This window comes from Suillus paluster (genome assembly GCF_016628075.1).
Source record: "Suillus paluster strain FC165 chromosome Unknown EDB91scaffold_55, whole genome shotgun sequence".
Lineage (NCBI taxonomy): Eukaryota > Fungi > Basidiomycota > Agaricomycetes > Boletales > Suillaceae > Suillus > Suillus paluster.
In genome coordinates, this window is record NW_024537615.1 from 182,481 (window position 1) to 205,545 (window position 23,065).

The 23,065-nt window shown below is 46.8% G+C and overlaps 10 protein-coding genes across 10 annotated transcripts; 6 read left to right on the plus strand and 4 right to left on the minus strand.

The window, feature by feature from the left end:
• Nucleotides 1-5,290: 5,290 nt before the first annotated feature.
• Nucleotides 5,291-5,757, plus strand: EDB91DRAFT_1057712 (DUF427-domain-containing protein; the record flags this gene model as incomplete). Its single annotated transcript, XM_041314103.1, has 4 exons — nucleotides 5,291-5,415; nucleotides 5,469-5,489; nucleotides 5,546-5,602; nucleotides 5,661-5,757. The coding sequence occupies 4 exons, from the start codon at nucleotides 5,291-5,293 to the stop codon at nucleotides 5,755-5,757; spliced, it is 300 nt and encodes a 99-aa protein (XP_041174175.1).
• A 1,733-nt stretch (nucleotides 5,758-7,490) lies between these two features.
• Nucleotides 7,491-9,563, minus strand: EDB91DRAFT_653903 (uncharacterized protein). The gene is made up of 17 exons (XM_041328000.1): nucleotides 9,438-9,563; nucleotides 9,305-9,386; nucleotides 9,242-9,255; nucleotides 9,072-9,180; nucleotides 8,995-9,012; nucleotides 8,917-8,942; nucleotides 8,831-8,856; nucleotides 8,743-8,780; nucleotides 8,655-8,679; nucleotides 8,591-8,602; nucleotides 8,520-8,535; nucleotides 8,332-8,472; nucleotides 8,219-8,278; nucleotides 8,144-8,171; nucleotides 8,033-8,090; nucleotides 7,771-7,979; nucleotides 7,491-7,712 (listed from the first exon to the last, which is right to left on the minus strand). The coding sequence occupies exons 1-17, from the start codon at nucleotides 9,527-9,529 to the stop codon at nucleotides 7,665-7,667; spliced, it is 1,002 nt and encodes a 333-aa protein (XP_041174176.1). The 5' UTR covers nucleotides 9,530-9,563; the 3' UTR covers nucleotides 7,491-7,664.
• Nucleotides 9,564-10,451: 888 nt separating this feature from the next.
• On the minus strand, nucleotides 10,452-11,636 carry EDB91DRAFT_654270 (OSCP, subunit 5 of the stator stalk of mitochondrial F1F0 ATP synthase). The gene is made up of 2 exons (XM_041328002.1): nucleotides 10,999-11,636; nucleotides 10,452-10,947 (listed from the first exon to the last, which is right to left on the minus strand). Exons 1-2 carry the CDS (start codon nucleotides 11,521-11,523, stop codon nucleotides 10,786-10,788), a joined length of 687 nt encoding a protein of 228 aa, XP_041174177.1. The 5' UTR covers nucleotides 11,524-11,636; the 3' UTR covers nucleotides 10,452-10,785.
• A 791-nt stretch (nucleotides 11,637-12,427) lies between these two features.
• On the minus strand, nucleotides 12,428-12,843 carry EDB91DRAFT_654139 (uncharacterized protein). Its single transcript, XM_041328001.1, has 2 exons — nucleotides 12,529-12,843; nucleotides 12,428-12,471 (listed from the first exon to the last, which is right to left on the minus strand). The coding sequence occupies exon 1, from the start codon at nucleotides 12,726-12,728 to the stop codon at nucleotides 12,540-12,542; it is 189 nt and encodes a 62-aa protein (XP_041174178.1). The 5' UTR covers nucleotides 12,729-12,843; the 3' UTR covers nucleotides 12,428-12,471; nucleotides 12,529-12,539.
• Nucleotides 12,844-13,404: 561 nt separating this feature from the next.
• Nucleotides 13,405-14,553, minus strand: EDB91DRAFT_1348925 (uncharacterized protein). The gene is made up of 4 exons (XM_041325995.1): nucleotides 14,493-14,553; nucleotides 14,267-14,443; nucleotides 14,132-14,219; nucleotides 13,405-14,094 (listed from the first exon to the last, which is right to left on the minus strand). The coding sequence occupies exons 1-4, from the start codon at nucleotides 14,517-14,519 to the stop codon at nucleotides 13,883-13,885; spliced, it is 504 nt and encodes a 167-aa protein (XP_041174179.1). The 5' UTR covers nucleotides 14,520-14,553; the 3' UTR covers nucleotides 13,405-13,882.
• Nucleotides 13,433-14,163, plus strand: EDB91DRAFT_1150295 (uncharacterized protein; the record flags this gene model as incomplete). The annotated part of the gene is given in 4 exon segments (XM_041319392.1): nucleotides 13,433-13,672; nucleotides 13,909-14,075; nucleotides 14,091-14,094; nucleotides 14,132-14,163. A coding segment is annotated over 1 exon segment (240 nt), but the record flags the coding sequence as incomplete, so codon positions are not given.
• A 1,597-nt stretch (nucleotides 14,554-16,150) lies between the features above and the next one.
• EDB91DRAFT_1150304 (uncharacterized protein) lies at nucleotides 16,151-16,719 on the plus strand. The gene has a single exon (XM_041319393.1). It carries the CDS (start codon nucleotides 16,401-16,403, stop codon nucleotides 16,626-16,628), a length of 228 nt encoding a protein of 75 aa, XP_041174181.1. The 5' UTR covers nucleotides 16,151-16,400; the 3' UTR covers nucleotides 16,629-16,719.
• Nucleotides 16,720-17,585: 866 nt separating this feature from the next.
• On the plus strand, nucleotides 17,586-17,876 carry EDB91DRAFT_1150311 (uncharacterized protein). The gene has a single exon (XM_041319394.1). The coding sequence runs from the start codon at nucleotides 17,622-17,624 to the stop codon at nucleotides 17,835-17,837; it is 216 nt and encodes a 71-aa protein (XP_041174182.1). The 5' UTR covers nucleotides 17,586-17,621; the 3' UTR covers nucleotides 17,838-17,876.
• A 2,294-nt stretch (nucleotides 17,877-20,170) lies between these two features.
• EDB91DRAFT_1238664 (uncharacterized protein) lies at nucleotides 20,171-21,681 on the plus strand (the record flags this gene model as incomplete). The annotated part of the gene is made up of 6 exons (XM_041321749.1): nucleotides 20,171-20,315; nucleotides 20,358-20,419; nucleotides 20,462-20,514; nucleotides 20,567-20,754; nucleotides 20,867-20,937; nucleotides 21,640-21,681. 6 exons carry the CDS (start codon nucleotides 20,171-20,173, stop codon nucleotides 21,679-21,681), a joined length of 561 nt encoding a protein of 186 aa, XP_041174183.1.
• A 62-nt stretch (nucleotides 21,682-21,743) lies between these two features.
• EDB91DRAFT_1039044 (uncharacterized protein) lies at nucleotides 21,744-22,222 on the plus strand (the record flags this gene model as incomplete). Its single annotated transcript, XM_041312855.1, has 3 exons — nucleotides 21,744-21,821; nucleotides 21,888-22,101; nucleotides 22,152-22,222. Coding segments are annotated over 3 exons (363 nt in total), but the record flags the coding sequence as incomplete, so codon positions are not given.
• Between the last annotated feature and the right edge of the window lie 843 nt (nucleotides 22,223-23,065).

Here is a 23,065-nt window from a genome sequence, read left to right on the forward strand (position 1 = left end):
TGCGCGAAGCTGATAGCTCGCGATATTGCTCGAAGGAGCGCTACCATCTCTGCATCATACACCTCTGCTTTGGGACCCATTCCTTCCTGACCCCAGAAGACTTCTCTTCCTCTGTGATAGCCGGCCCATCCTGCTCCAGCTCTTTCCTCCTCTCTGACTGATTGTTTCGATCCGTCTGAGTAAACGAGAAGGTGCGTGTCCTCCGTTCGTAGATTACGAGCGGTTTGTATGTGCGCTTTGGCGGCTTCTTTCTTGCCTCCTCTTTGCTTGTCCGAGATCGTTAGGCGGCCGCGGTACGTTTCCTTCGTGTTTGCCCAAGGTGGCAGCGCAAATATGTTGATGCGTTCCGCGTTCGGGGATGCTCGTTTTGACAGACGGGTGAGTCTGGTCGATTTTGGTGGTTTGCGGCTGCGAGGACGGTATTTGTCGGTGGGAAGAGCGGGTGGGGGGTCAGCGAGGTTAAATTGTCGCCAGGGTTGATCAAGTCTCTGTAGGATTGGGTTGAACGAGGGGAGTTTGAGTAGTCGAGTGGCGGCGTTATCGTTTGCGTGTTCGAGGAAGAGGTTGATGGGGGGGATTGATGTCTCTATTTCTAGGGCCTTTATTGGGGTGGTTCGGAAAGCGGCACAGATATGTCTAAGGGATTTGTTTTGGACGCGGGTAAGCATGTTTGCATGGGTTTTCACGCCCGTCCACCAAACGGGGCTTGCGTATGTCATTACACTGCGGACACAAGCCGAGTATACAGTTCTCAATAGTGATTGCGAGAGACCTCTTACCGTATTTGCAAGCATTTGTAGTCCTTGGGCGATATTTTCCGCTTTGCCTGCCAGTTCACATACATTCCTGCGAAAAGAGAGTTTAGAGTCGAAATATATACCAAGCCATTTGATACAGTCACGGGGGTTAATTGTCACCTGTCCTTCGTCACTAGGCAGCAGGATAGGTGGTCGATCCGGTGCACGACGCCATGTGAAATGGATGAGCTCAGATTTGTCAATTTCCGCCATCAGTCCAGCTTCGCGAAGCCAATTGTTCACAAAAATGAACTCCTCCCGGAGTATTGCGACATTGTTCTCCAAGGATGGAGAGGAGACATATAAGTTTCCATCATCGATGTAGCATGCTAATGTGGTCGGTGTGGCTTTGTCCGGGCGTAATTCACGAGCTCGAGTTTTCGCATTGTAGGCTTCGTTTAGTGGGCTTGTGCAGATAATCGAAAGGGCCGGTGATATTGGGGATCCTTGAGGTATACCGTTTTCGACTGGTTCCGATGGTGACAGTACTCCGTCCAGGCAGATTGCTGCTTGTCGTTCGCTGAGGAAGGATTTCACCCACTTTACCATAGGGAGCGGTAGGTGCTTGTCCCGAAGTATTCGGAGTAGCCGTGTATGATTGACGAAGTCGAAGTATCCTTTGATGTCGAATGTGATGCACGACGTGACAAGTCCGTGATTACGGGCTGCTTCGATATCATGAACGAATGATAGGGCTGCGTCGACTGTGGAGCTTCCTGGGCGGCCTCCGAACTGTGAAGAAGGTACCAGCAGATATTTTGCTGTGAGATATGCTAATCTACTTGCCTGTACGCTTTCGAGGACTTTTCCAAGACATTCCTCTAGCTGGATTAGTCTATAGGCTCTCGGGTTCGAATAGTCTGGTTTTCGGGGCTTGCGCAGGGCTACTGCGATTGTGCGTCGCCAGGCGATGGGATGGTAGCCTACATTTGCGCAGCGTGAGATTAGTAAGTAGATATATTCCGATGCAACCTCCCAGGCCCATCGGAGAGCCATGTAGTTGATTTGGCTGGGTCCAGGAGCTTTTTTGCGATTTGGTCGGTATATACCATTCTTCACTTCGGCATATGTTATGGGTTCCCATGGGATGTCATCCGGGAGGTCCTGTTCTAAATCTGGTGCAGCTAAGTCTAGATTCGGGGGCGGTTGGAACAGTTCACCTCGTAGTGTAGCACACTTTTCCTCATGTGTTATTGCCATGTTTTGACCGTTGTTTCGTCTGAGTGGTGGCGTGGGGTAGTTTCTTATCCCTTTGGGCCATCGAGTGAAATTCCAGACGTCATCGGGAGTGGCTTTTCCCAGAGTCTCGTTTGCCCACTGTCGTTTAGCAAGGCGTGTCTTCCGTTTGAACTGATTGCGTAGTTGGCGGATCTGTTGGATAAGGTCGTGGTCAGCAAAACCTGTATCGATGAGATGTTGTCTAGCCCTTTCACGAGTTTCTGCAATGCGGTTGAGTGATTGCGTGAGGTCGGGAGTCCACCATGGTTTCGCATGTGCACTAGATTTGCGGATGGGGACCGAGCTTTCTGTTGCTTGCACCAGTGCATCTTGTAGTGCTGTGGTAGCTCTTTCAATATCATCAATATTAGGAAGAGTTGAAACACGTAGCGGTATCCATGCGTCTTCTCTATCCGTCAGTTCTCTCATGAACGCTCCTTTCCATGCTTTGATCGTGTCTTCATCGATATCTTTCCAATTGAATCGTTGAGCCGTGATATTCTCGATGGGGACACGTTCATGGTCTAGTGTCCATGTGAGCGCTGCGTGGTCTGATCCGTAGGCTTTACCGTAGTCGATTGACCAGTCCTTGATCGTGTCGAGTTCGTATGCTCTGTCGTTGATGAATGTTAGGTCCAAGACCGACGAGGATTCACCGTCGTGTGCGAAGTATGTTGTTGCCCCACGTTCGTTTAGCATGATGAATCCCTGGTCAGTTAGCCAGTCAACGAAAGCTTCTGCACGAGGATTGGGGTTCTCAGCTGTGTTTGACCACATTGGGTGGTGTAGGTTCATATCTCCCGAGATGATGACCGGTATTCCGTTTGGTAGTTCGATGTTGAAAAGACGGTCTGCTGACCAGTTCAATGGATCCTCGCCTGCTTTCTGGTTGTACATATTTACAAGTATTGTAGGCGGATGTGTTCCTTGGTTGATCTGTAAAATTTGTATGTCAGCATCCATTGCGAGATCAGAACGAAGGGTAACCATGAAGTCAGGTCTGTTTTTGATGTATGCCATGACTCGAGGAATGACATTCGGGGGAACAGACGGTAATGGTAGGATTGGTTGCCATCCGGTTAACGACGCTGGGCCCTTTGTGTTATTTCCGATGTCACCATACCATGGTTCCGTTATGAGCAGGATGTCATAATCACGGACGGCGTTGTTGAGTAATGCGTGGCAGACTATATTTGAACGGTTAGTGTTGAGTTGAATCATTTTTATGGGTTTAGTATGGACTATCATTGCCATCCATCCATATTGTTGTCGTTCATTGGTTGTGGCGTTACGATATGGTTCTGGGATGTTGATGGTGGGGTTGGAGTCCGGGTCTCTGGAGGTGCTATTGGATTGTTAGCAGTTTGAGGTCGACGTGCGCGTCGTCCCCCTTGGATACTTGGTCGTGGGTCTCTTGCAGATCCTTTGGTTAGTATATGAATGGGGCATTTGGTTGAGTCTGCCGTGTGTGCTTCTCCACAGTTTGCGCATTTAATCGGTGAGTGATCACATCCTTTTTGTGCTTTGGCCGTGTTAGGGCACAAATCGCAGGTATGGAATGATTCAGTGTGGTCGCCTGCACATACTCGACACTTGGGGGGGTTAATACATTTGGACGTATGATGGTCGAAGGACCAGCATCGGTTGCACTGACGAACAGGTTTCAAATCTTGGAAGCGCGAGAAAGAGGCGTACCGTCCATATAAGAAGACTCCACCGACGTGTTTGAGAAGGTAGTCGATTTCTTCCTGTGATGAGACCGTTAACAGCATGGTTGAGTGGTATTTGTGTTCAAGGGTCTCCGGCTTCGCCATCCACGAGGGTTCTGCCGTGAAGTTGATGTTGCGTACACTGGGGTTGTTAGTTTTCATCTCATAGATTACTTCTGCTCCGGATCGTGGTTCGAATTCCATCATGTCTTCGGCATCGGACTTCCCTGTGTCTACACTGTTGAGAAGAACACGGAACCATTCCTTGTCTGGTGTGGCTGCGTAGTTGGAGTTTCCGACAATTAAGTCTGCGAAGGCGTCTTTGAATGGAAGCAAGTCATCTGCTGTGTAATCCGGATGTGTAATAACGATACAGTTACCTTTGGTGTTCCATTTTATGCCGTTGACCGTAACTTTCGTGACCTCCTTGAGTCTTTCATTGATCGCTTCTACTAATCCTCGGTCTTTTTGGCGTTGTGTAGGGTCCGGAGGAGTTTCGATGTGGAGAATGAGTCTAGAGGGGTGGTGTCGGGTTAACGGGTTGTTTCGGCGTCGGTTCTCTTGTTCTGTTATCTTAGTTGAGTTTGTCTTGGTCTTCGGAGTAGGAGTTATGGTGGGGCCATTTGCGATTTGAGTACGGGGGTTTTGACTGGTTTCCGGTTTGTTGCCTTGTCGTAGTTCCTGGACATCTTTGACGAGTTGGTTGAGGATCGGAATTATGTCGTCAGGATTGTTTCTTGGTGTTTCAACCGGTTTAGGGGGTAGGATGGCCTGTGTAATTCTTTGAGCAGCGGTAAGTATGTTATCTGGGAACTTAGCGTGGATTGATATGTTGTCTAATGCCTCTGCGGCTTTGATAAGATGATGGTTTAAGTCAGTGATCCATCCTTGCTCCGAACGGGTTTCACTGTAGATGTCCGTCTCCATTTCCGAGTCGTATTCGCGTTGGGCTACATTGTTTACCATAGCCACGTGTTCTGTAGGACGGCGTTTGGTCTGTCTCGCGGTGTTTGGTGAGGCCAATGGAGAAGTGGTTGTTTCCAGTCTACGTTTGTATCCTAACCCTCTACGTGTGGGTGTGATTGGCATGTAGCTGGCATTGGTTGGTCTGTATGGGAATTCTGGGGGTGGGAGGGGATCGTTGGGCTCTGATTCATCCCACGCCCGACGTTGCTGGAACTCCTTCATATGTTGTCTGGTGTTACTAAGGGATGCTGCTTGTGAATATGTTCTTGCTGATATACGTTTGTCAAGGTTTCTAGCTATGCTTATACTGCCTCCTGGCTCGTCGCCCATGTTCTGTTGAACCGTGGGAAAAAAGCAGATGGTGGCGGTTAAAGGTCAAAAAAAATCGCTAGTGACACTGACACAACAAAGCAACTACAATCTACAGGTAAGAGATAGCAAGGACACTAGTAATGGTTCGGATCTTGCATCCTAATGAGCATAAGGCAGAAACCACCTGACATTGAGGTGTGCCTGCTATTGACATGTGGCGAAACTGTATGACTCAACCTAGACTTAACATCATCTAATACTACTTATTTATTATAGCGCCCATAAAACATGGTCAAAGTAACTTATAGAGACGAAATACTCGCCGAGGACTCCAATCCTGTCGTGGTGGAGGGCAACTACTACTTCCCCCCTGCGTCCGTCAATAAATCATTCCTCGCTCCCTCGGACACAAGGTAAGGATATAGTATTATTAATGTAACATGTCCACTGAACTCCGAGTGCTCAGCACTGAATGTCCTTGGAAAGGGTGAGCGTCCGTCGATTCTCAGTGCTGAACCTATTTTGACGGAACCCCCCCTGAAGGACAGCATCGTACTATTCTGCACAGATTCATGGTGACACTGTGAAAGATATCGCATGGTACGTCGAGATTACTGTACAAGCATCTGTCAGGGACTGTACGGAATTATCTTTCAAGGTACTATCCGGATCCAAAAACCAAAGCATCACATATCAAAGATTATGTCGCATTCTACAAGGCAAGGTTGTCTTCATGGGTCCTTCTACCACTCTAAACTCGTATCAGAACAAAGTCACTATCGAGTGAAAAGCATTCCAGCACCAGTGAGACGACGAGGGGACATTAATAGAAAGCACCAGCTGTGCGTAATTGTATCCGTGTAATTTTACAGAATCGGAGGTCTACCCTTTCAAGAGCAGCGAAAACATATAAGTGACTAGGACCTTGGCATCAACATGAACGCCTGTTTCTGTGTTATCGCAAGCGTCAATACCCCGGTTCATCTCAGCACATAATTGATAGGTTCGCGAAGGTTCCTGAAGAGCTCATGCCAAAATCGTAGTTGGGGCGCTTTACATGCCGGTCAACATGATATATAGGGTTGCCATCCCTCAAACTTCCACGATATCCTATCCCCAGGTCCCTCTTCCTCACCTCCCAAAAACTCCCCCAAAGTCGGCTTGCGACCCCATCTTTCATCGTGCCAGCCAGGTCGCTGCTCGGGTCATGCATGACGACATACGACACCACCTCTGCGCGATGCATGTGCGTGTGCAGATTGGCAAAGGTGAACGTGGCTGGGAGCTGAACGATGTGATACACATTTGCAAAGTTCATGAGCTGGAATTGGAGCTGGATGTAGGAGGTGGTCTTCGCAGGGAGGGTAGTATATGGACTTTATTTGGAACGACCCATCATTTCTGAGTTCTTGGCTACGTGAGGGAAGGCTCGTCACAATTAGAAGTTTACTAGTAAGTACTGTTGGTGAGTCGCTAAAGAGGGGTCTAGAGTCAGATTGCCAGATAAATAATAGCAAAGTCACGAGACCGTGTACATAGAAAGCACTTCGTTACTTATAGTAGTTATGTGACTAATGGGTCGCGTAGGAATGTGTATTAACTCGATAGAACATGCAAGACTTGATGCACCGAATCCCGCACGCGCCACGCGGTCTACCATGCGGAGCTGCAGGGCGAGGAACTCCAGGCATCCCGGTCCCGGAAGAACATGTTCAAACATGACGATGAAGTGGCGCCCAATCTGTCATGCATCATGGTTGGTAGTTGCGTTGCAATGCTAGTAATGGACGAGTTACTGAATGTCACGCTTTAGCCACAGCGGCCGATTGAGATGACGGTGGATATAAGTTCTTTCTCGTTGATGTGATGGATGCATCGATGAGCATATATGTATTATTGCCTTCCGTCTTGTCGCGAGATAAAACCTTGTGAGACTCGATAAATTCTCACACCACACAGTTGTGGGGAATGAGAGGAGTTTAACCCACTACACATGTACCTGCAGGTTACAGGAATATATATATAAGTCATTCAAGATACACGACTTCCTATGGATTGGAATGAGCCACCAGCCTGATGTTAATGACCTTGCCATTCCAGAGAGGCCCCTTTAATTTCTTTTGGCCAGCAACTTCACTTAGCGACGGAAAATTGAACGGCGCACGGTACCTTGAAGCATCTGCAGATAGATGAAGAGAGGCAAGGAAGGAGGCATAGAGAGAACAGAGCGAGGGAGGAGCTAAGTGCTCATGTGCCTTGTCTCTCCGCTCATCAGATGACTTCATCATGCACAGTGCCTTGCACCCTGCACTCATTTATTTAGCCACACGGCAGTGCTCCCAGCGACACCAGCAGTGGGCCTCCCTTCGCATGCCACGATATCACCTCACTGCCAATATATGTGCAAGAGTCTTCTCCCGTTGGCCGAACACCGCTTGTCGCGGTGAAGCAAACAGGACCGACAGAATTCGACAAGATGAACTAGATTCACACAAGAATGTGCAGCACCTCGATTACAAGGAACGACTGTTCTCCCTATAGCTCAGAACGTTTGAAAAAAATGACAGTTGCTAGTAAACAGATAACACGCTGAAGCAACGTGAAGAAATTGCGAGTCCAATCTCGTTATACAAGCAGACAAAAATCCATGCATGCTAATCCATCACACTGTCGAGCAAGAATCCATTTCTATCGTTACCACACTCGACCGCTGTGGTAAAGCGTGTCATTCAGTCCCTGAGTCTATTAACAATAACGCAACTACCAACCTTGAATCGAGCAGGATGCACCACATCGCTAGGATGTTTAAATGCATTCTTCCGGGATGCAGTGAAGGTCTCGCTTTGCGACGCACTGAGACACAGTTCCGGACGGTAAACGCCGTTGGAGATATGGAGTTCGGAACAATGAAAATTGTCTGACTCGGCCTGTGTGTAGTATTGTGCGTTCAGAAGTGCAATGTACGAGTTTATGTATACTGGAAAGGGTACCAGTTGTTAGCACTATCCTGAGAGAATAATTTGGTCATACTTTTCGCCACCAAAAATTCAACACCAAGGAAAACGAAGTTCTTCGGCATCACTGCGCACTGCGGGAAGACCCTCAGAGACGAGACAGACAACACAACAATTAGAACTTCACTGTAATGATAGCTGTCAATGAAGATATACTATACTAAACTTTAGTCAAGGAATGAAGTAGGTGGAGGAGGAATACCTTGTTACACAGCCGGTACTAATGGTGTAACTCATGAGCCTCGTTACGAAGGAATCGGTGCTAAGTACTCTGTTTGTATATCAGATCCCGACAGGGAAAGGACTGCTCCTTACCTAGTGAACCCAGTACGAGAGGTAGTGAGGAGATAGCATAGCGATGATGCAATAAGGATATCGAGAGAAGTAATTGTGCCCAACATCAAGTAGTTCGCCCACTCGATTTTCAATAACTCCGCGTACGTGTGGCACCGATATCTTCTCGCTATCAGCACTTTGTAGAGTTAGTTCACTGTCTCACTTACGCTGCCCAATTGAAATCTGTCATTGGGTTAGGACAACCTAATATATCATAATAATGCTATTGAACACTCACTGATGGCAGTACCTGAAGGTACTTTCAAGATCGAGTGAGGAGCATTTCTAGATGACAGACTCACCTAAACCTAGGACCACGATTATGCCCTATGCGATAGTGGGTCGATGAAATGAAATGGCACAACACATAAATATCAATTGTAAACCCACCACTGTTATAGGGAGAGTTCTTGATCGACCCCTGTTGACTATGTTCATCGCATTAGTCTGGCAAATGCATTAATAGGGGAACAAATACCTATCCATATGCGTTGAACATACAGGCTATGAAGAAAGAAAACATGACATGCATGTTGCATATAACATTGTACGCATCGAACTTACAAATTGACCCCCCAAACGATGACCGTCTGTAGAGTACGTGTGTGGGACGGATCACAGAGCTAAAGAATTGCAACTTACATCGATTGGGATCTGAAGCTACACGAGCCCATCAATACGCTAGTAGAGGCGACTCGGGGGCCAAAGTAGGAACTCACTTTGGAACTCCATTCAATTTCTGGGAGCGCAGCGATGTTCGCGTAGTTGATTACCAGATAATAATAGATGCCATGGACGATCAAGGCCAGGTGCAGGGCATCGAGTGTCCTAGAATTTTCAGCGCACGATTTTGACATGCTCGATAATTGCAGCTCGAAGTAATACCTACCAAAGAAAAATCACCTAAAATGACTTCAAGAATACGACTAAGAAGAAGATAACATAGACGTACGACTAGCTTATAGAATGTCGTCCCTGTGCCTCTATGTGTCTGAAAGTACACGAAAGCTTGAACATTTGTCACACCAAAGAGACTGTTCCGTGAGATGTTACGACGCATACTAGCGAGAAAATGGTGGACTAACAGTGCTGCAATAATAGCCGCGATAAAAAGTGCCCCAAACGTGTCCCCGAGGTCAAGTTGTGGGGTGATGTCCTGCGCTGAGTCAGAGGACATTGTTGACTGAGGCAGTTCTGTCAGCAATGCAATAGTTTGATCGTAGTATATTATGTACTAATTTACTATATATCCCTTCGGGTTCCCTAGAGAGATATCACCGCGTGAAGGCCGTCATGAAACTGCGGAGATGACCAGTAGACGTGTCTATCTTAATAAATGCTACCGCCATTACGAAAAGCAAAAGTACTTGATTATCGAAGGCATTTGTTTGGCTTTCCCATGGGCCATGCCAGACCCCCGGGGTCGGGCCAATCAGTACTAGTAATCACCAGACTCCAGAGAAAACGTATCTCCGTCGACGCAGCAGAAGCCTGCAGAAGCATGGTGCTCTATTACGACTCCGAGCCCCCGCACAGCTTCCTTTGCCCCCACCGCCCAGCCGTAGGAGGGGCTGCTTTTTGCCGCAGCTTGCAGGGTTAGAGCCACTCTTAATGCGCTGACCGCATATTGGAAGGATAAAGGTGCCGTTGAAGCTCGAGGGCATCCTTGCGCTCGTTCAAAGTCTGACACTCTCAATCTAATCAATTTGATAGATATTATTGACACCTACCTCCTACATGCGAAGATGCGGACGTGCCAGCTCGTGCCAGCAGTTGACTTCATTGTGAGAGAGAATTATCGAAAGGCTTGAAATTTTACACGGGTTCCGGTAGTGTAATAGCATTAGCCAGAGTTCGGGAGACATAGCCAAAGGAAACTGGAGCCGAAGCTGTTTAGCAAACACACTAGGATGTGACTTAGAAGCTGCGCACCAAAGTCATTGCCACCGTCCTTGAGATTTGACTACATAATCCGGCTGAAAACTGTCCATTGGGACTCGGGAGAACGACTATAGACGACCAGTACTGTCCTTCGATTGGTCTGGCTAAAGAGACTAGCTTCAGGCCTCAGGCACCTTGCACTCAAGCTCGGAAAAACCTGAGCTTCATGATGATAACCATGATACACGAGATTCACGTGTACACAGGTAGGTACAGTAGGAATGACTGTTTCTTGTATAGCTCTAGATATTTGAAAAAATAATTTGACAGTTGCCAGCATTATTGAGAAGGAACAACTGTCTTCCTTCTGATGAATGGTCTACCACAAGTTGAAGCAACGTTGAAGACAGTGCAATAGCTTCACACTACGAAAACGATTATGTTAAATTGCGTTGGCTAGGTCAGAAAAAGGTTACTCGACGACGCCCTCCTCCCCTTTGTCGTGTCGTGGAATCCCGACCAACTGCAATCTCAACTAAGGCATGCACGTATCTATACGGATTCTGTGCAAGAGATCAGCCACCAAACAAGTAGAAACAAGTAAAACATACGCTGCAGAACATTGTTGAGCTTGTTGACACGCGACGAGACACTGAGGTCGATGCTCTTATCGCCGAAATCGACCACAATACCGCCGAGAACCGAAGGGTTGACCTAAAATTCATGAGAACCAACTCGAAAGCATAATGAACAAAATTAAAATACCTTGTTCGTGATTTTCAGCGACTTTGCTTGTTGAGCTGTCTGAGACTGCTTGAGGATAGTCTCCAGCCGGGAGGACAAATCCTTGGGCAGTGGAGTGGCAGACGTGACAACCACTTCTAATTCTCCCTTGTATTTCGCGACCAACTCGTTAAAACCCTCGATAACACCCTGTGTCTCTCCAAGTCTACCATTCTCCGACAGAACACCGAACAAGTTTTTAGTTATGTCGGAGACAGGCTCCTTCTTCAGACCAGTGCTTTCTGCATGAGCATATACGACAGCGAGGCCCGCAGAGCGATCCTTGGCAGATAGCGTCGGGTTGCTGACGAACGCTTTGAGGTCAGGTACCTCTTTGATGGTATTAGAGATGGCGTTCAGCTCCAACTGGACTTTGGTGAGTGTCTGCGGTGATTTCGAAAGAGCAGCCGAATAAACAGCCTTGGAGTACTTTTGAGCGATGGTAGACGCTGCTCGCCGTCCCAGACCTACGGAGGCGGTTGCTGAACGGAACGAGGAGCACAACATGGTAGGTGTGTTGGTAGTGTTGTTCTTCCGATGTTGTATCGGGGAATTTCGGCGGGCTTTCAAATGCAAAGCTTAACCGGCGTCTCCGCAACCAAATTGCATCCGAGGACAACCCGAGGAAATACTGATTCTGAAGTTCAGTGTGTACTATTCTAAATTTTAACTTGTCCTAATTTCAAGAGAAATTTTCTGTGATTGAGGGTGCGCCAGTAATATGGTGGGATGGCGAATAGATGTGCATGAGGTCCCTGGGCAGACCACAAGACAATGATCCTAGGCAACACACCAGCAACTCCGATGCAAAATCGCAACGTAATGTACTACCATACAACACATACAATGCAGTATCGATATCAAATGAGCATACCTATACGCAGGCTCCAAACAACTTCACTTACAGTGTTGAAAAGTATCCCGACGTGATAGCTTTCTGCACAAACGCTGTTATCGATTCGCATTCGGGTTATTCTGAACGATGACTTCAACATGTTCGCAAAGCCCTACAAGTCGACCCCGAATATCCCGTGCCAGACTGAGACTCTTGAACTACAAAACTGCTCATAGCAGAATTGTTGCGAAGAATTCCATGTCGGCCCATTGCTCCCAGACATTGAGCAACGTGAATTGGTCTCCATTGCGCAGACGAAGCTTTGACGCACTTAGTCTGCGTGCACCTTCTTGTCTTTGGGGCGGTAAAATATACATGAGTACTCGGTAAGTATGGCCATAATACGATGGTCAGTGCCTGGTGGGATAGCGTCGGAGCCAATCCATTATTTCGAGGTGTGAGCCCGCACCTCATCAGGTACTTCTCGATGGAAATGATTGGTTTTGATAACATGGGATCGACAGGGAACTCTGCCATCCGCCGACCCAATTTTGTGAGCCTTTGCCTTCCTCCGCACGACCTGGCTGACCGGCTCTTTGGTTGGCTGATCCTCGAGAACACTATTGAACACAGAACTGGATGAGTTGTGAGCACAAACACGATGTGTCATCACGTACCGGAACCACGATCAAGGAAGGCATGCCGGTGCAAGGATATACGAATTTTGCTTGACAAACCCGGAATCGATAACGAAGCCCACACCCTCGATGGTAATCGACGTCTCTGCGATGTTTGTAGCTAGCATGACTTTTCTTGCGTCATCTGGCATTGGTTCAAACACCTCGACTTGTAGGTTGCTGGGCGGGTCAGCGTACATCGGGGACAAACGATTTACTTGGAGATCTTCTGCTCGAGTACTCGCGGAGTCTACTGCAGGTTTTCTTGGGCCGCCTCGATTACGTCTTGACCCTGTGACAGACCAGTGAGTTTATAGACGACGTAGAATAAAGACGTCACCCACTGTGAAGAATACAATTCTGTTGTATAAATCTGACAGACGGTGGTGTTATCGGCTGCGTGCAGGTAGATGGTCTTTGGCTGTCATCACCAAAATTACACAACTCAGACATCCATCTACGACGCGTCCCTACATTGCATCATGCTCTCTTTCAACTTGTACACAAATCCTTACCCATTATGTGTCCTGCGACTCTTGAATCTTCCATATTACGACACCTGGTTCCCTTCGGATGCCAATAATGCAACAGCATACAGCACGGACTTCGACTCCGATTTATATCGAACATCGTGCGTCGGATCCAAACGGCTTTGTTATCACTTTGCATGATATTCGAAAATGAAGGTAATTAACTAGCGCATATAATAGCGCGGTACATGCTGGCACATGTTGACACTGCATGTCCTGCATAATCTATTATCTCGCATCCATGTCACCTGCATTATAGGTAGTGGTTCGTGGTGGTGCCGCGTCAATTTAACCTGGCCCGCACTATCATATTTATATGCGCTAGTTAACTACCTTCCTTCACTTCAGAGTTATTCGAGGACCTCCCTGCCAGATCCCGTATTACCTCACACAACCAATGCGTTTATCCTTCCTCGTCGTCATTGCTACTTTTGACGGCATCTATATCTGTTGATGCCACACCAGCTGTTCTCGGCGGGCGAGGCTGTTCTGCTGAGTTCTCGCCTTGCCACTCGAATCGTGATTACTGCTCTCTAGACTGTATTTTGGTTGCGAGTACTCGGAGTAGTTTGCTTAGCATCCAATATTCAACCCCCTTTGACCCTATAATGTAATAGTCCTCCGGACCGTGGTGTAGACCTGAGATACCGACGAGTTGATATGACACGAGGGTGAGTCATCTTTCTGCTTTCGTGTCGGCACTGTGGCTCACAGCGCAATTCTTAGTTTCTGGCGGAGTTGATCAGGGTTGTTACGCTTGGACACATTCTTCATGGCTTGTCCTTCCTAAACACTCGATACAATTGTAAATCAGACTACGTGAATTAAACATAAGAGGTGGTGGCCGTACGTTCTATGATCCAGTACCACAAGCGAGAGATGTGAATATCATTGGCACCCAGGATGGGCCATGTCGCTAGAAGGAATATTGGGGCCCAAACCGTATGAAATACATGGGTGACAATACCAGAAGTGCGGAGAATCACGGTCAATAATGCAGCAGCAAAGAACGCCATTCTGTCACAGATTGAGCCCATCGACCCGTGTCAATATCTAACCAGGATCGCACCCCCAAACCAGAAGTGCAAGCGGCAGACTGAGCTTGAGAGCGAGGCTTTCGAGGCTAAGTATAGAACGTGATATTTTGACCGTGAAAGACGCCTGTGGACGTAAAGAATGCAGGTCAAACAATTGGAAAAGAAACTTACCGCATCTTCAGCGCAGCCTCGCCGGTTGTCATTAACTTGACCAGCCAAGATCGGCGAGACCACTAACGAGCCTGAGGCGCTGAGGGTAGACAGATATGCTAGAAGGATCGCGGGCGTTTGAGTCTGGACAGATGGGACTGCGAGAAAGCTGATATCAACAGCAAGCATCATAGTAGACTGAGATGGTCATTGATCTCACGACAATATGAAGCGAGGTACAACTCACATATATTGTATTGTATATCCACCCCATTCAGTAAATGCCGAGCGCATAAGTAAAATGCAGCTAAATCGATCGCTTGCACTGTGACATTATTGTGGGTTTGGGTCTGCCCCGCGTTCCACTTGGCTTTCATTGAGCTTCTGTTTTCCATCCGTAAGTTGTGCCCCGCCGAAACCCGCCAGATATTCAGGTCAATCAAGTCTGAGGGGGTATGTTATACTCTCTAGTCACGAGCATCTTTGTGTGTGAGGAGACCATAGAATAAAAGGCCTGAACGCTTTGGATGATACTGGAGATATGTAACGTACGATTGGATGGTGGTGCATATGTGACGACTGTACGACGAGCCCACGATAGCAATTTTACAACCCACGAGACTGTTGTAAGCGCACGTCAAACCAGCTGTACGAAGTAGTAAGTACAAGGCGCAGGAGAACATACACTCAACTTACATATCAAGAATCAAGTTGAGACAATACGACTGTCCGATTTCATAAGTGACAGACACACTCTAAACGAAAATGATTGATAGGATAGGCGAAAGACATTATAAGAGTACAAAAAAAAAGTATGAAATACTTGGGGATCGATGACCATTGGCGTGTGGAGGAGATGCACAGTAGAGAAAAAGCATGAGACGACCCCACAATGGAAGAGGGACGTGACTGCATGCGTACTGGATCGGGCGTGGTAGCACTCGTATCTGGAGTATGTGTCGCGGACGTCGAGGCGGCGGCAGATAGAGATTGCGATGATGGCGCCTGGGCTTGGGATTGGCTTTGCTGTTGCTGTTGTGTTCATTTCGCATTGTCACGACACAGAGCAATAAACAATGCCTGGACGGAAATCGCTGAACCATGTTGATTGGAAATGCACCGGAAGAAAGGCGTACCCATTTGTCCTGTACGTAGGAAATTCGACGACATCAAGACCGCGAAGAGAAAAGAGAGATTGCCTTGGGCGTTGCTGGAGTTCGATTGCTTCACCGGTGTTGGCGTGAGAATGTGAGAGAACTGTGGCGGGCAGAGCAACGGGGATCGATAGTGTGCCTTGCGGAGGATTGCCGACAACGCACGTTACCAAAAAGAAGTGGTAGTCGACGGACGTCCCTAAGGTGGGCTCGATTACCATCTGCACTCCAACACAGTGCGCTGTCCACTCGGTGATGAGCTTCCCAGTCTCGATGTCCCACACCCTCATTTTCCTATATTCACTTCCGCTTGCAACGGTGTTGCAGTTAGGAGATAATCCTATTTGCACTGTTGCATTCTACACCTCATCTCTCCAGTCCTCCCCTATTTGTGCACCATTTTATATGTCTCATAGTCGAAGTGGGCCGTTCCTTGAACTTGTGATGATGCACCGCCCGCCACCCGGCAGGTGCACAACACCATTTACCGGCGCGTCGGTATGACCTCGCATCATCTGGCATGGCGCGATTTTTGGCATTTGTTGCTTCTTGCTGGGGACAGAAGACATAGTCGGCGCTTGGTGTCTCAACCAGATCGTGAATTATGTATGTCGGAGAAGCTTCCCGGAATCTTTGAATTCCGACAGGTTATTTGTCAAGGGCAAAGTCGATTTGGTGAGTCGACACGCCTGTTCTATTCGAACCGCACAATTTGCTCACGACGATGCCTTTTTACAGGAGCTCAATCACAACCCACAAGATTGCTTCGGGACTACGTTTGCAAGTGTTGTTCCGACCTTATCCGAAAATTCACAGGAAATCTTTGTGGGCCGGCAAGCGAGTGGTCAGCTTTACAGGTTAGAGTATTACTCACGAGAAACACCGTGCAGACTAACTTACACAGATGACACTTCATCACTGAGACCGGTGGCATTTGGTTCGGAGTCGAGGAAGTTGGGCACCCGTGGGTTCAAGTCGTCTTAATTTAAGTGCGTCTCATCATGATGTGTTATCCTAGTGTTGGTTTATTGATGGTTGTGGCAAATATTCTACAGGGCGCTACATTATTCCACATGTTTCTTCCAGAATCCAGCCTGTCTATCTTCGAATTGGGTCTCTTCTGGTGCAGCATGCGTAGACCCCTCCCTTATATCGCCCTTGATACCCATGGCGAAACGGTGATAAGCTCGCTGCGGGCTGGTAGTGGTACTATCCAACTAGGGTTCTGAGCCTGCTGGTGAGTTGTGCTACTTAACACGATTCCTGATGAACTTGGATGACTATGTATGTGCCCCTACAATTATCATCCCATGTCCGAACCTCCAGTTGCACAAGTGACGTGGAGGTTGAACATCGATTGACCACTCTCATATCATGGTCGCTCCTCGTCGTCAAGCATCGAGCGGTGCTCCATCTGTGGTCACGAAGATGAGAATCACCCGAGTCAATAGCTGCCAGCCTGGTACCACCTGCGAAAAAGTCAACCTCGATGCGCTGAAACATGAAGATCAATACTGGCAAGCCCAACAAGATCATCAAATTCGGATTCGACGAATTATGACTGCGGAGTTATCAATCGAACTGTGAGCTTCCTGTGAGTTGTTGCCAGCCGTGCTAAACTACCCTCAGGCATGACATCACTGGGTGCATGCTACGAGAGGGGTTTTTCGCTAGCGTAAGAATATATCTAGGTATGTAGTCATTCCAACGAGAATTACCCGTGGAAGGGAAATGTCCACCACGCGAGACCAAAAACATGCACGACTCGGAGTATGTGCGATATAATACGATCGAACACGTCCATCTACGACGCGTCTCTACATTGCAATTTGCATCGTACCACTCTCCTTCAACTTGTACACAAACCTTTAATTCATTATGTATGCCACGACTCTCGAATCTCCATATCGCAACTCCTTGGTTCCCTTCGGATGCCAATATTTAATGCAACAGCATACAGCACGAACTTCGACTTCGATTATATCGAGCCTTGTGTTTGACATCGTGGGGGTTTGTGGTGGTGCCACGTCAATATGTGCCAGCATGTTCTGCATCAATTTAACTTGCATATAGGTGGTGGTTTGTGGTGGTGCCGTCAGCATGTGTTATTATGTCCTGCGTAGCCCGTGCTACTTTTATTGTTATAAATTTACATACGCTAGTTGATTAACCACTTTATTCCAGGACCTCCCTGCCAGATCCCGTATCACGTCATACAACCAATGCGTTTCTCCTTTCTCGTCGTCGTTGCTGCTTTGATAGCGTCTATGTCGGTCAATGCCACACCGGCTATTATCGGCGGGCGAGGTTGTTTTCTACCTCGCTGGCCTTGCGACAATGGTGATGAGTGCTGCAGTGGATACTGTCAAGCCATTGTGAGTATTCGGAGTAGTTTGCTTTGCATCCAACATTCAACACCTTTTGACCCTGCAATGTAATAGGCGCGCGTGGGGTTTTGCTGGTAAGATGACCGTTCCAAACTGATCGTGAGCTTGCGAACGTCGACGCATGCAAACAAGGCCTTTGCAAATCACTGAGATTCACGAAGCATGATATGACAAACAATTTTGCATGGCTATGACATGCTAATATAATGATGAAATGTAATAGTCTATCAACCGCGTGTCATATTATCGCCCTTTGATAATAGTCTACTTGCATGCAGAGCTTCATATGGTACATTAATGATGTATCGATCATATGACGAGCAGATGCCAGGATTTCTACATTCTTGGCCTGAATGATTTCAAGATATCATTTCCTGCAGAAATTACCTAGCCATATGGTATCATTAGATGCGCAATAGGTACTAACCTTCAAATAGCATGTTCTGACGCTCATTGTCTTTGGCATGTACACTCATTTTCAGTGCAGAAGTAGTTTCCGTAGCAATTGTATGTAATTACTCACTACGCCTAGGATTACCATCTCATATCGAACCACGAGTGACGTAGACGTACGTTGAACATTGATTGACCACTCTCATGTCGTGGCACCACCACAAACCACCACCATTCGCGCGTTGGAATGGTGGTTCGTTGGCGGTGCGGCGTCAATATGTGCCAGCATATCCTGCATCAATGTAACCTGCATCATGGTGGTGCGGTGTCAACATGTGTTAGCATGTCTTGTGTCAATTCACCTGGCCGCGGCTATTTATATGCGCTAGTCAACTACCTTGCTTCCCCTCAGAGTTATTCGAAGACCTCCCTGCCAGATCCTGTGTTCAAACCTCACACAACCAATGCGTTTCTCCTTCCTCGTCGTCGTCGCTACTTTGACAGCATCTATGTCTGTTAATGCCGCACCAGCTGTTCTCGGCGAACAAGACTGTTTGCCTGACAACTTGCCTTGCCAAACGTCTTATGCTTGCTGCTCTCTAAGCTGTAATTTTGAAGTGAGTACTCGGAATAATTTGCTTTGCATCCAATATTCAACTCCCTTGACCCTATAATGCAATAGAACATGTATGTGAGTACTCGGAGTAGTTTGCTTTACATCTGATATTCAAACCCCTTTGACCCAATAGGTGGATTTAGGGGTGTGCGGCCTGTACGGCCTAATAAACCCATGAGCTGACATGACATAAGGGTGAGTCATGTTTCTGCTTTCGTGTTGGTGCTGTGGCTCACAGCACAATTCTTAGTTGCTGGCGGAGTTGATCAATGTGAGTGACGGTTGCCTTGATCGAGTGTCAGAGTGTAATGCTTGTCAAAAGCCGAGCGCACGGACATTGTACTTAGCTACTAATATCCGTATGAAATGTCAGCATCACCCATTCATTCCTAGTTATTCTTTCTGTTTCCTTTATTCCTACTTCTCCCGAGTCTCTCCTTACCTATATAAGTTAGTTTACATAGTATTGGAGGGACAGTTAATCCTTTCCCTCTCCGAGTGACAACAGTTTAGTTCTGACAGTTCTCTCCGTGCTATGCCTAAGTTTACTCTAGAAGTCAACTTCTCTCGTGTGAACATTTATCAAAATGCCACATATTTTTGAACTGGAACACTAAACTACCCATCTTCACTTTACTATGGCCATCACTAGGGTACTGCATGGGTATGTGCAACCCACATGGGTCGTGGGTGTGGGTACCCCTGGGGTGTGGGTCTGAACTTGGGATACCCACACCCATACCCACACCCATGAGGTGGGTATGTCACCAAAATAAGGTTGGCACTCTGACATTACTCAAACCTAAAACTCTAAATATACCAAATAGCACCATCATTTTGAGAGTCTGAAGCTACATAAATACTCAAATACACAAATCTACCAGACGAAAATCTGTACAAACTCATCACAGCATGCAACCAACCTTCTTCTCAACAGCTGTGAGACGTGTCACAAAGCTCACAGACAAAGCCAAAGCTACCCTTGATGACAAGTTGGCCAAGCCATCAAAAAAGCGAAAAAATGATGGTAGCAGTGTGAGGAGCACACAACCCAAGAAGGCAAAGCCAAGACAGACACCTAGTGAGCTACTTGTTAGTATTACAAGCAGCTTGCTATAAGATTACCTACAGTTGAAGATGCACAGCCAGTGATCACAATGGTCCCCTAGACAGGCTGTTGGGCTACAGTCCAAACAGAGGAGGAAGAGGAAGCTTTACACAATGATCCGATCACCATTAGCTTGGATGATGAGGCCAACAATGCCAGAGATGATGAAGAGCAGAGTGCTGAAGACGAGTTGAGTAAGTACATATGTCTTTGAAGACTGGGAACACAAATTGACATAAGCATATAGAATCTTTGATGAAAGAATGGATGTCACCTATTTATGTGTTGTTTGACCCTATTCCAGTCATTCAAGAAGTCAACAAACATCATGCACATGTCTTTAAATGTTCAGCTAAAGGGTGTAAGGTCACGATTCGCCGTTTCCTTGATAAAAAGGATGCGTGTTCCACTGGTAACATGTAAAAGCATGCTAAGTCTTGCTGGGGTGAGGAAGTTTTGCAGGTGGCTGATGATGCAAAGAGTGCTGCAGAAGTTTGGACAACAATTGTTGCAAGTGTCCTGTGAGATGGATCAATTACATCTGCCTTTGAGTGAAAGGGGAAGGGAAAGGTAACATACTCACACCGCCAACATACATGCACAGAATCCAAGTATGAGAACTCACACATGATGAGGTCCACCCACTAATATTCCAATAATTAGGGCTGAAATCGTGAAATGGGTGTCCAAAAGTCTGAGGCCATTTGATATTGTCAAAGACCAAGGGTTTCAGTGCCTAATGAAGACAGGAAGACCTGAAATTTACATACCTTCGCCTTTGAGTGTTTTGCATGATGTCTGTCTTGTATTTGCTCGAACACGTGCAAGAATTGCTAAAATGTTCAAGGTCAGTTGAGTTTTTGAAGCCATAAATACAAACTAATTCAACCTACTAAGAATACAAGGGAAAACTCAACTTTATGACTGACACATAGACATCTACGAACCACTGAGCATTTGTAGCTGTATGTGTACACCTTGAGCTTGATGGTGTACCCCTAACAATGCCATTAGACATTGTTGAAGTAGTGAAAGTGAGTTGTAAACTCACTGAGGTATAGTTGAACATCTGACCGACTGATTTTCAGTCACATACAGGTGAGGAACTAGCGGCAGCATTCAAAGATATCCTGAAAGAATTTGGAATAAAAGACAAGGTCAGTACACAACAATATGAGCCAAAGAAGAATAGGACTCACTATAACTTAGATTCTTAGTATTACCTGTGATAACGCGTCCAACAACACAGTTATGGTTGACAAACTTGCAACAACACTCCCCAAGTTTGGCAGGACAGCAGCGCACACGTGCTGCTTCTTGCACACAGTCAATCTTGTGGCTAAGTCCCTTATCTGAGAGTTCAATGTGTCGAAGGAAGAGATAAATGCACCCAAGGATGCTCAGCTGAATTGTGAGCTTGCAGAATTGAGCGAGGGTATTGAAACAGAGGAGTGGGCCACTGCTGCAGAGCAAGGTGGAAGTGATGAGCTGGCGGATAATGTTGATGGGCTTGTGGATGAAGTAGCCATGCTGACATGAGATGAACGGTAAAACCTGCAAAACAGTATTCAACCAGTAAAATTAGTTCTGGTGAAGGTATGTGCATTGTGAAAAATGAAACATGGACCTTGATTAATGTTTTATGCAGCTCTGCAAGCTGGCCTTCAAGTTAATCCACTCGACAACAAAACTCCTGCCAGTGTGGCACAGTATCCTTCAAGAGCTGTGTGTTCCAGTTACTAATATACCTTGCGATGTTGCAACATGTTGGAATTTGACTTATGATATGCTGGAGTATGTGTCCAGGTATCAGAAAGCTGCAGACACCTTGATGTAACGAAGACAGTTGGGATTGAGAAGTTTGGAGCTATTGGACAATGAGTGGTTGGTTGTTGAACAGCTACAAGATGTACTGAAGGTGCATTAGTACATGCATGTGCATCATTGTAACTTGTTGACTTACATTTGTTTGTCTGTGATCTAGATTCTGAAGGATGCAACATTGTTCTTTTCTCGGTCAACACCCAACCTCACCACAGTCATCCCAGCGATGGATCTGATTGACAAGAAGCTCACAACTCTCTCTCTGGATGAGAAATTCCTCCCATCAATTCACACTGCTGTTGGACTAGCTAAAAAAACTTTAAATCACTACTATGAATTAATGGACTGGTCTGAAGTCTACAGAATTGCAATGGGTAAGTCTCAAATATTTTCAGTCATGACGCTAATATATTTTACTATCTAGTTTTACACCCTCGGCACAAATTGGCATACTTCAAGCTCACCAAATGGACAGATGAGTGGATTCAGATGGCCAAGGTGCTTGTAAGAGACGAGTTTGAGTGCTCATACTCATACTCAGCAGGGGCCAACTCAGACAAAGACACAGATGCACAAGCAGCACCCACCTCGGTGAGTTTTTTTTCATATTGATTGTCTGAGCTAGTCCTAAGTCACTTGAACTCCAGGGCAATATATTTGACAATATCCCTGCACTCACACCCCCAAAACTAAGCGCTGCCTCCAATGAACTTGACCAGTACCTCAACACTGACATTGAACATGTTATGGATGCCCTCACCTGGTGGTATGATCATCATAAAACCTATCCTCACCTTTCTTGCATGGCATTGGACTACCTTACAATACCTGGTATGTGTTTTCCTTTGTTTCAATGAAATTGTAGTCTACTAACTCATTGACTCACTTGGTAGCTACATTGGTTGATGTTGAATGGCTCTTTAGCCGTGGGTGTCTCCTCCTGTCACATGTCCAATCTCGCTTGTCAGCACAATCAATGCATGCACTATTGTGCCTCAGATACTGGAGCAAGCTCAACTTAATCAAGATGGAGGATGTGATGTCAGTTGCCGCACTAGCTGATCTGGAAGGTGATGATGAACAGGAACTTGATGATGGCTGGGACTGCATCAAGTTAGATAGCCAGTAGTAGCGCACTTTGTAGTAGTATAAAACATCTTCCTAATCCTCGTGCTACCCATGGGTATACCCCGGACAGGTGCGGGTGTGGGTCTGCAAGTGCAATACCCATAGGAAAACCCATACCCATGCTGGCAGGTGTGGGTTTTCACTGGGTACGGGTGCAGGTATGGCCTCTGATACCCAGGGGTATACCCGTGCAGTCCCCTAATGGTTGTG

Excerpts from the sequence above, each read along its gene's own strand:
- EDB91DRAFT_653903 (XM_041328000.1), bottom strand. The coding sequence starts at position 9,529 with ATGTCCTCTGACTCAGCGCAGGACATCACCCCACAACTTGACCTCGGG. Across the intron at positions 8,781-8,830 it reads TGTTCAACGCATATGGATAG|TCAACAGGGGTCGATCAAGA; the intron begins GTATTTGTTCCC and ends CGATGAACATAG. Across the intron at positions 8,279-8,331 it reads TCTCGTACTGGGTTCACTAG|CACCGATTCCTTCGTAACGA; the intron begins GTAAGGAGCAGT and ends CAGAGTACTTAG.
- EDB91DRAFT_654270 (XM_041328002.1), bottom strand. The coding sequence starts at position 11,523 with ATGTTGTGCTCCTCGTTCCGTTCAGCAACCGCCTCCGTAGGTCTGGGA. Across the intron at positions 10,948-10,998 it reads CGCTGAAAATCACGAACAAG|GTCAACCCTTCGGTTCTCGG; the intron begins GTATTTTAATTT and ends CATGAATTTTAG.
- EDB91DRAFT_654139 (XM_041328001.1), bottom strand. The coding sequence starts at position 12,728 with ATGTACGCTGACCCGCCCAGCAACCTACAAGTCGAGGTGTTTGAACCA.
- EDB91DRAFT_1348925 (XM_041325995.1), bottom strand. The coding sequence starts at position 14,519 with ATGGGGTGGATATACAATACAATATAT. Across the intron at positions 14,444-14,492 it reads GGATATACAATACAATATAT|TCTACTATGATGCTTGCTGT; the intron begins GTGAGTTGTACC and ends TGACCATCTCAG. Across the intron at positions 14,220-14,266 it reads GAGGCTGCGCTGAAGATGCG|GCGTCTTTCACGGTCAAAAT; the intron begins GTAAGTTTCTTT and ends TTACGTCCACAG.
- EDB91DRAFT_1150304 (XM_041319393.1), top strand. The coding sequence starts at position 16,401 with ATGATGTGTTATCCTAGTGTTGGTTTATTGATGGTTGTGGCAAATATT.
- EDB91DRAFT_1150311 (XM_041319394.1), top strand. The coding sequence starts at position 17,622 with ATGCGTTTCTCCTTTCTCGTCGTCGTTGCTGCTTTGATAGCGTCTATG.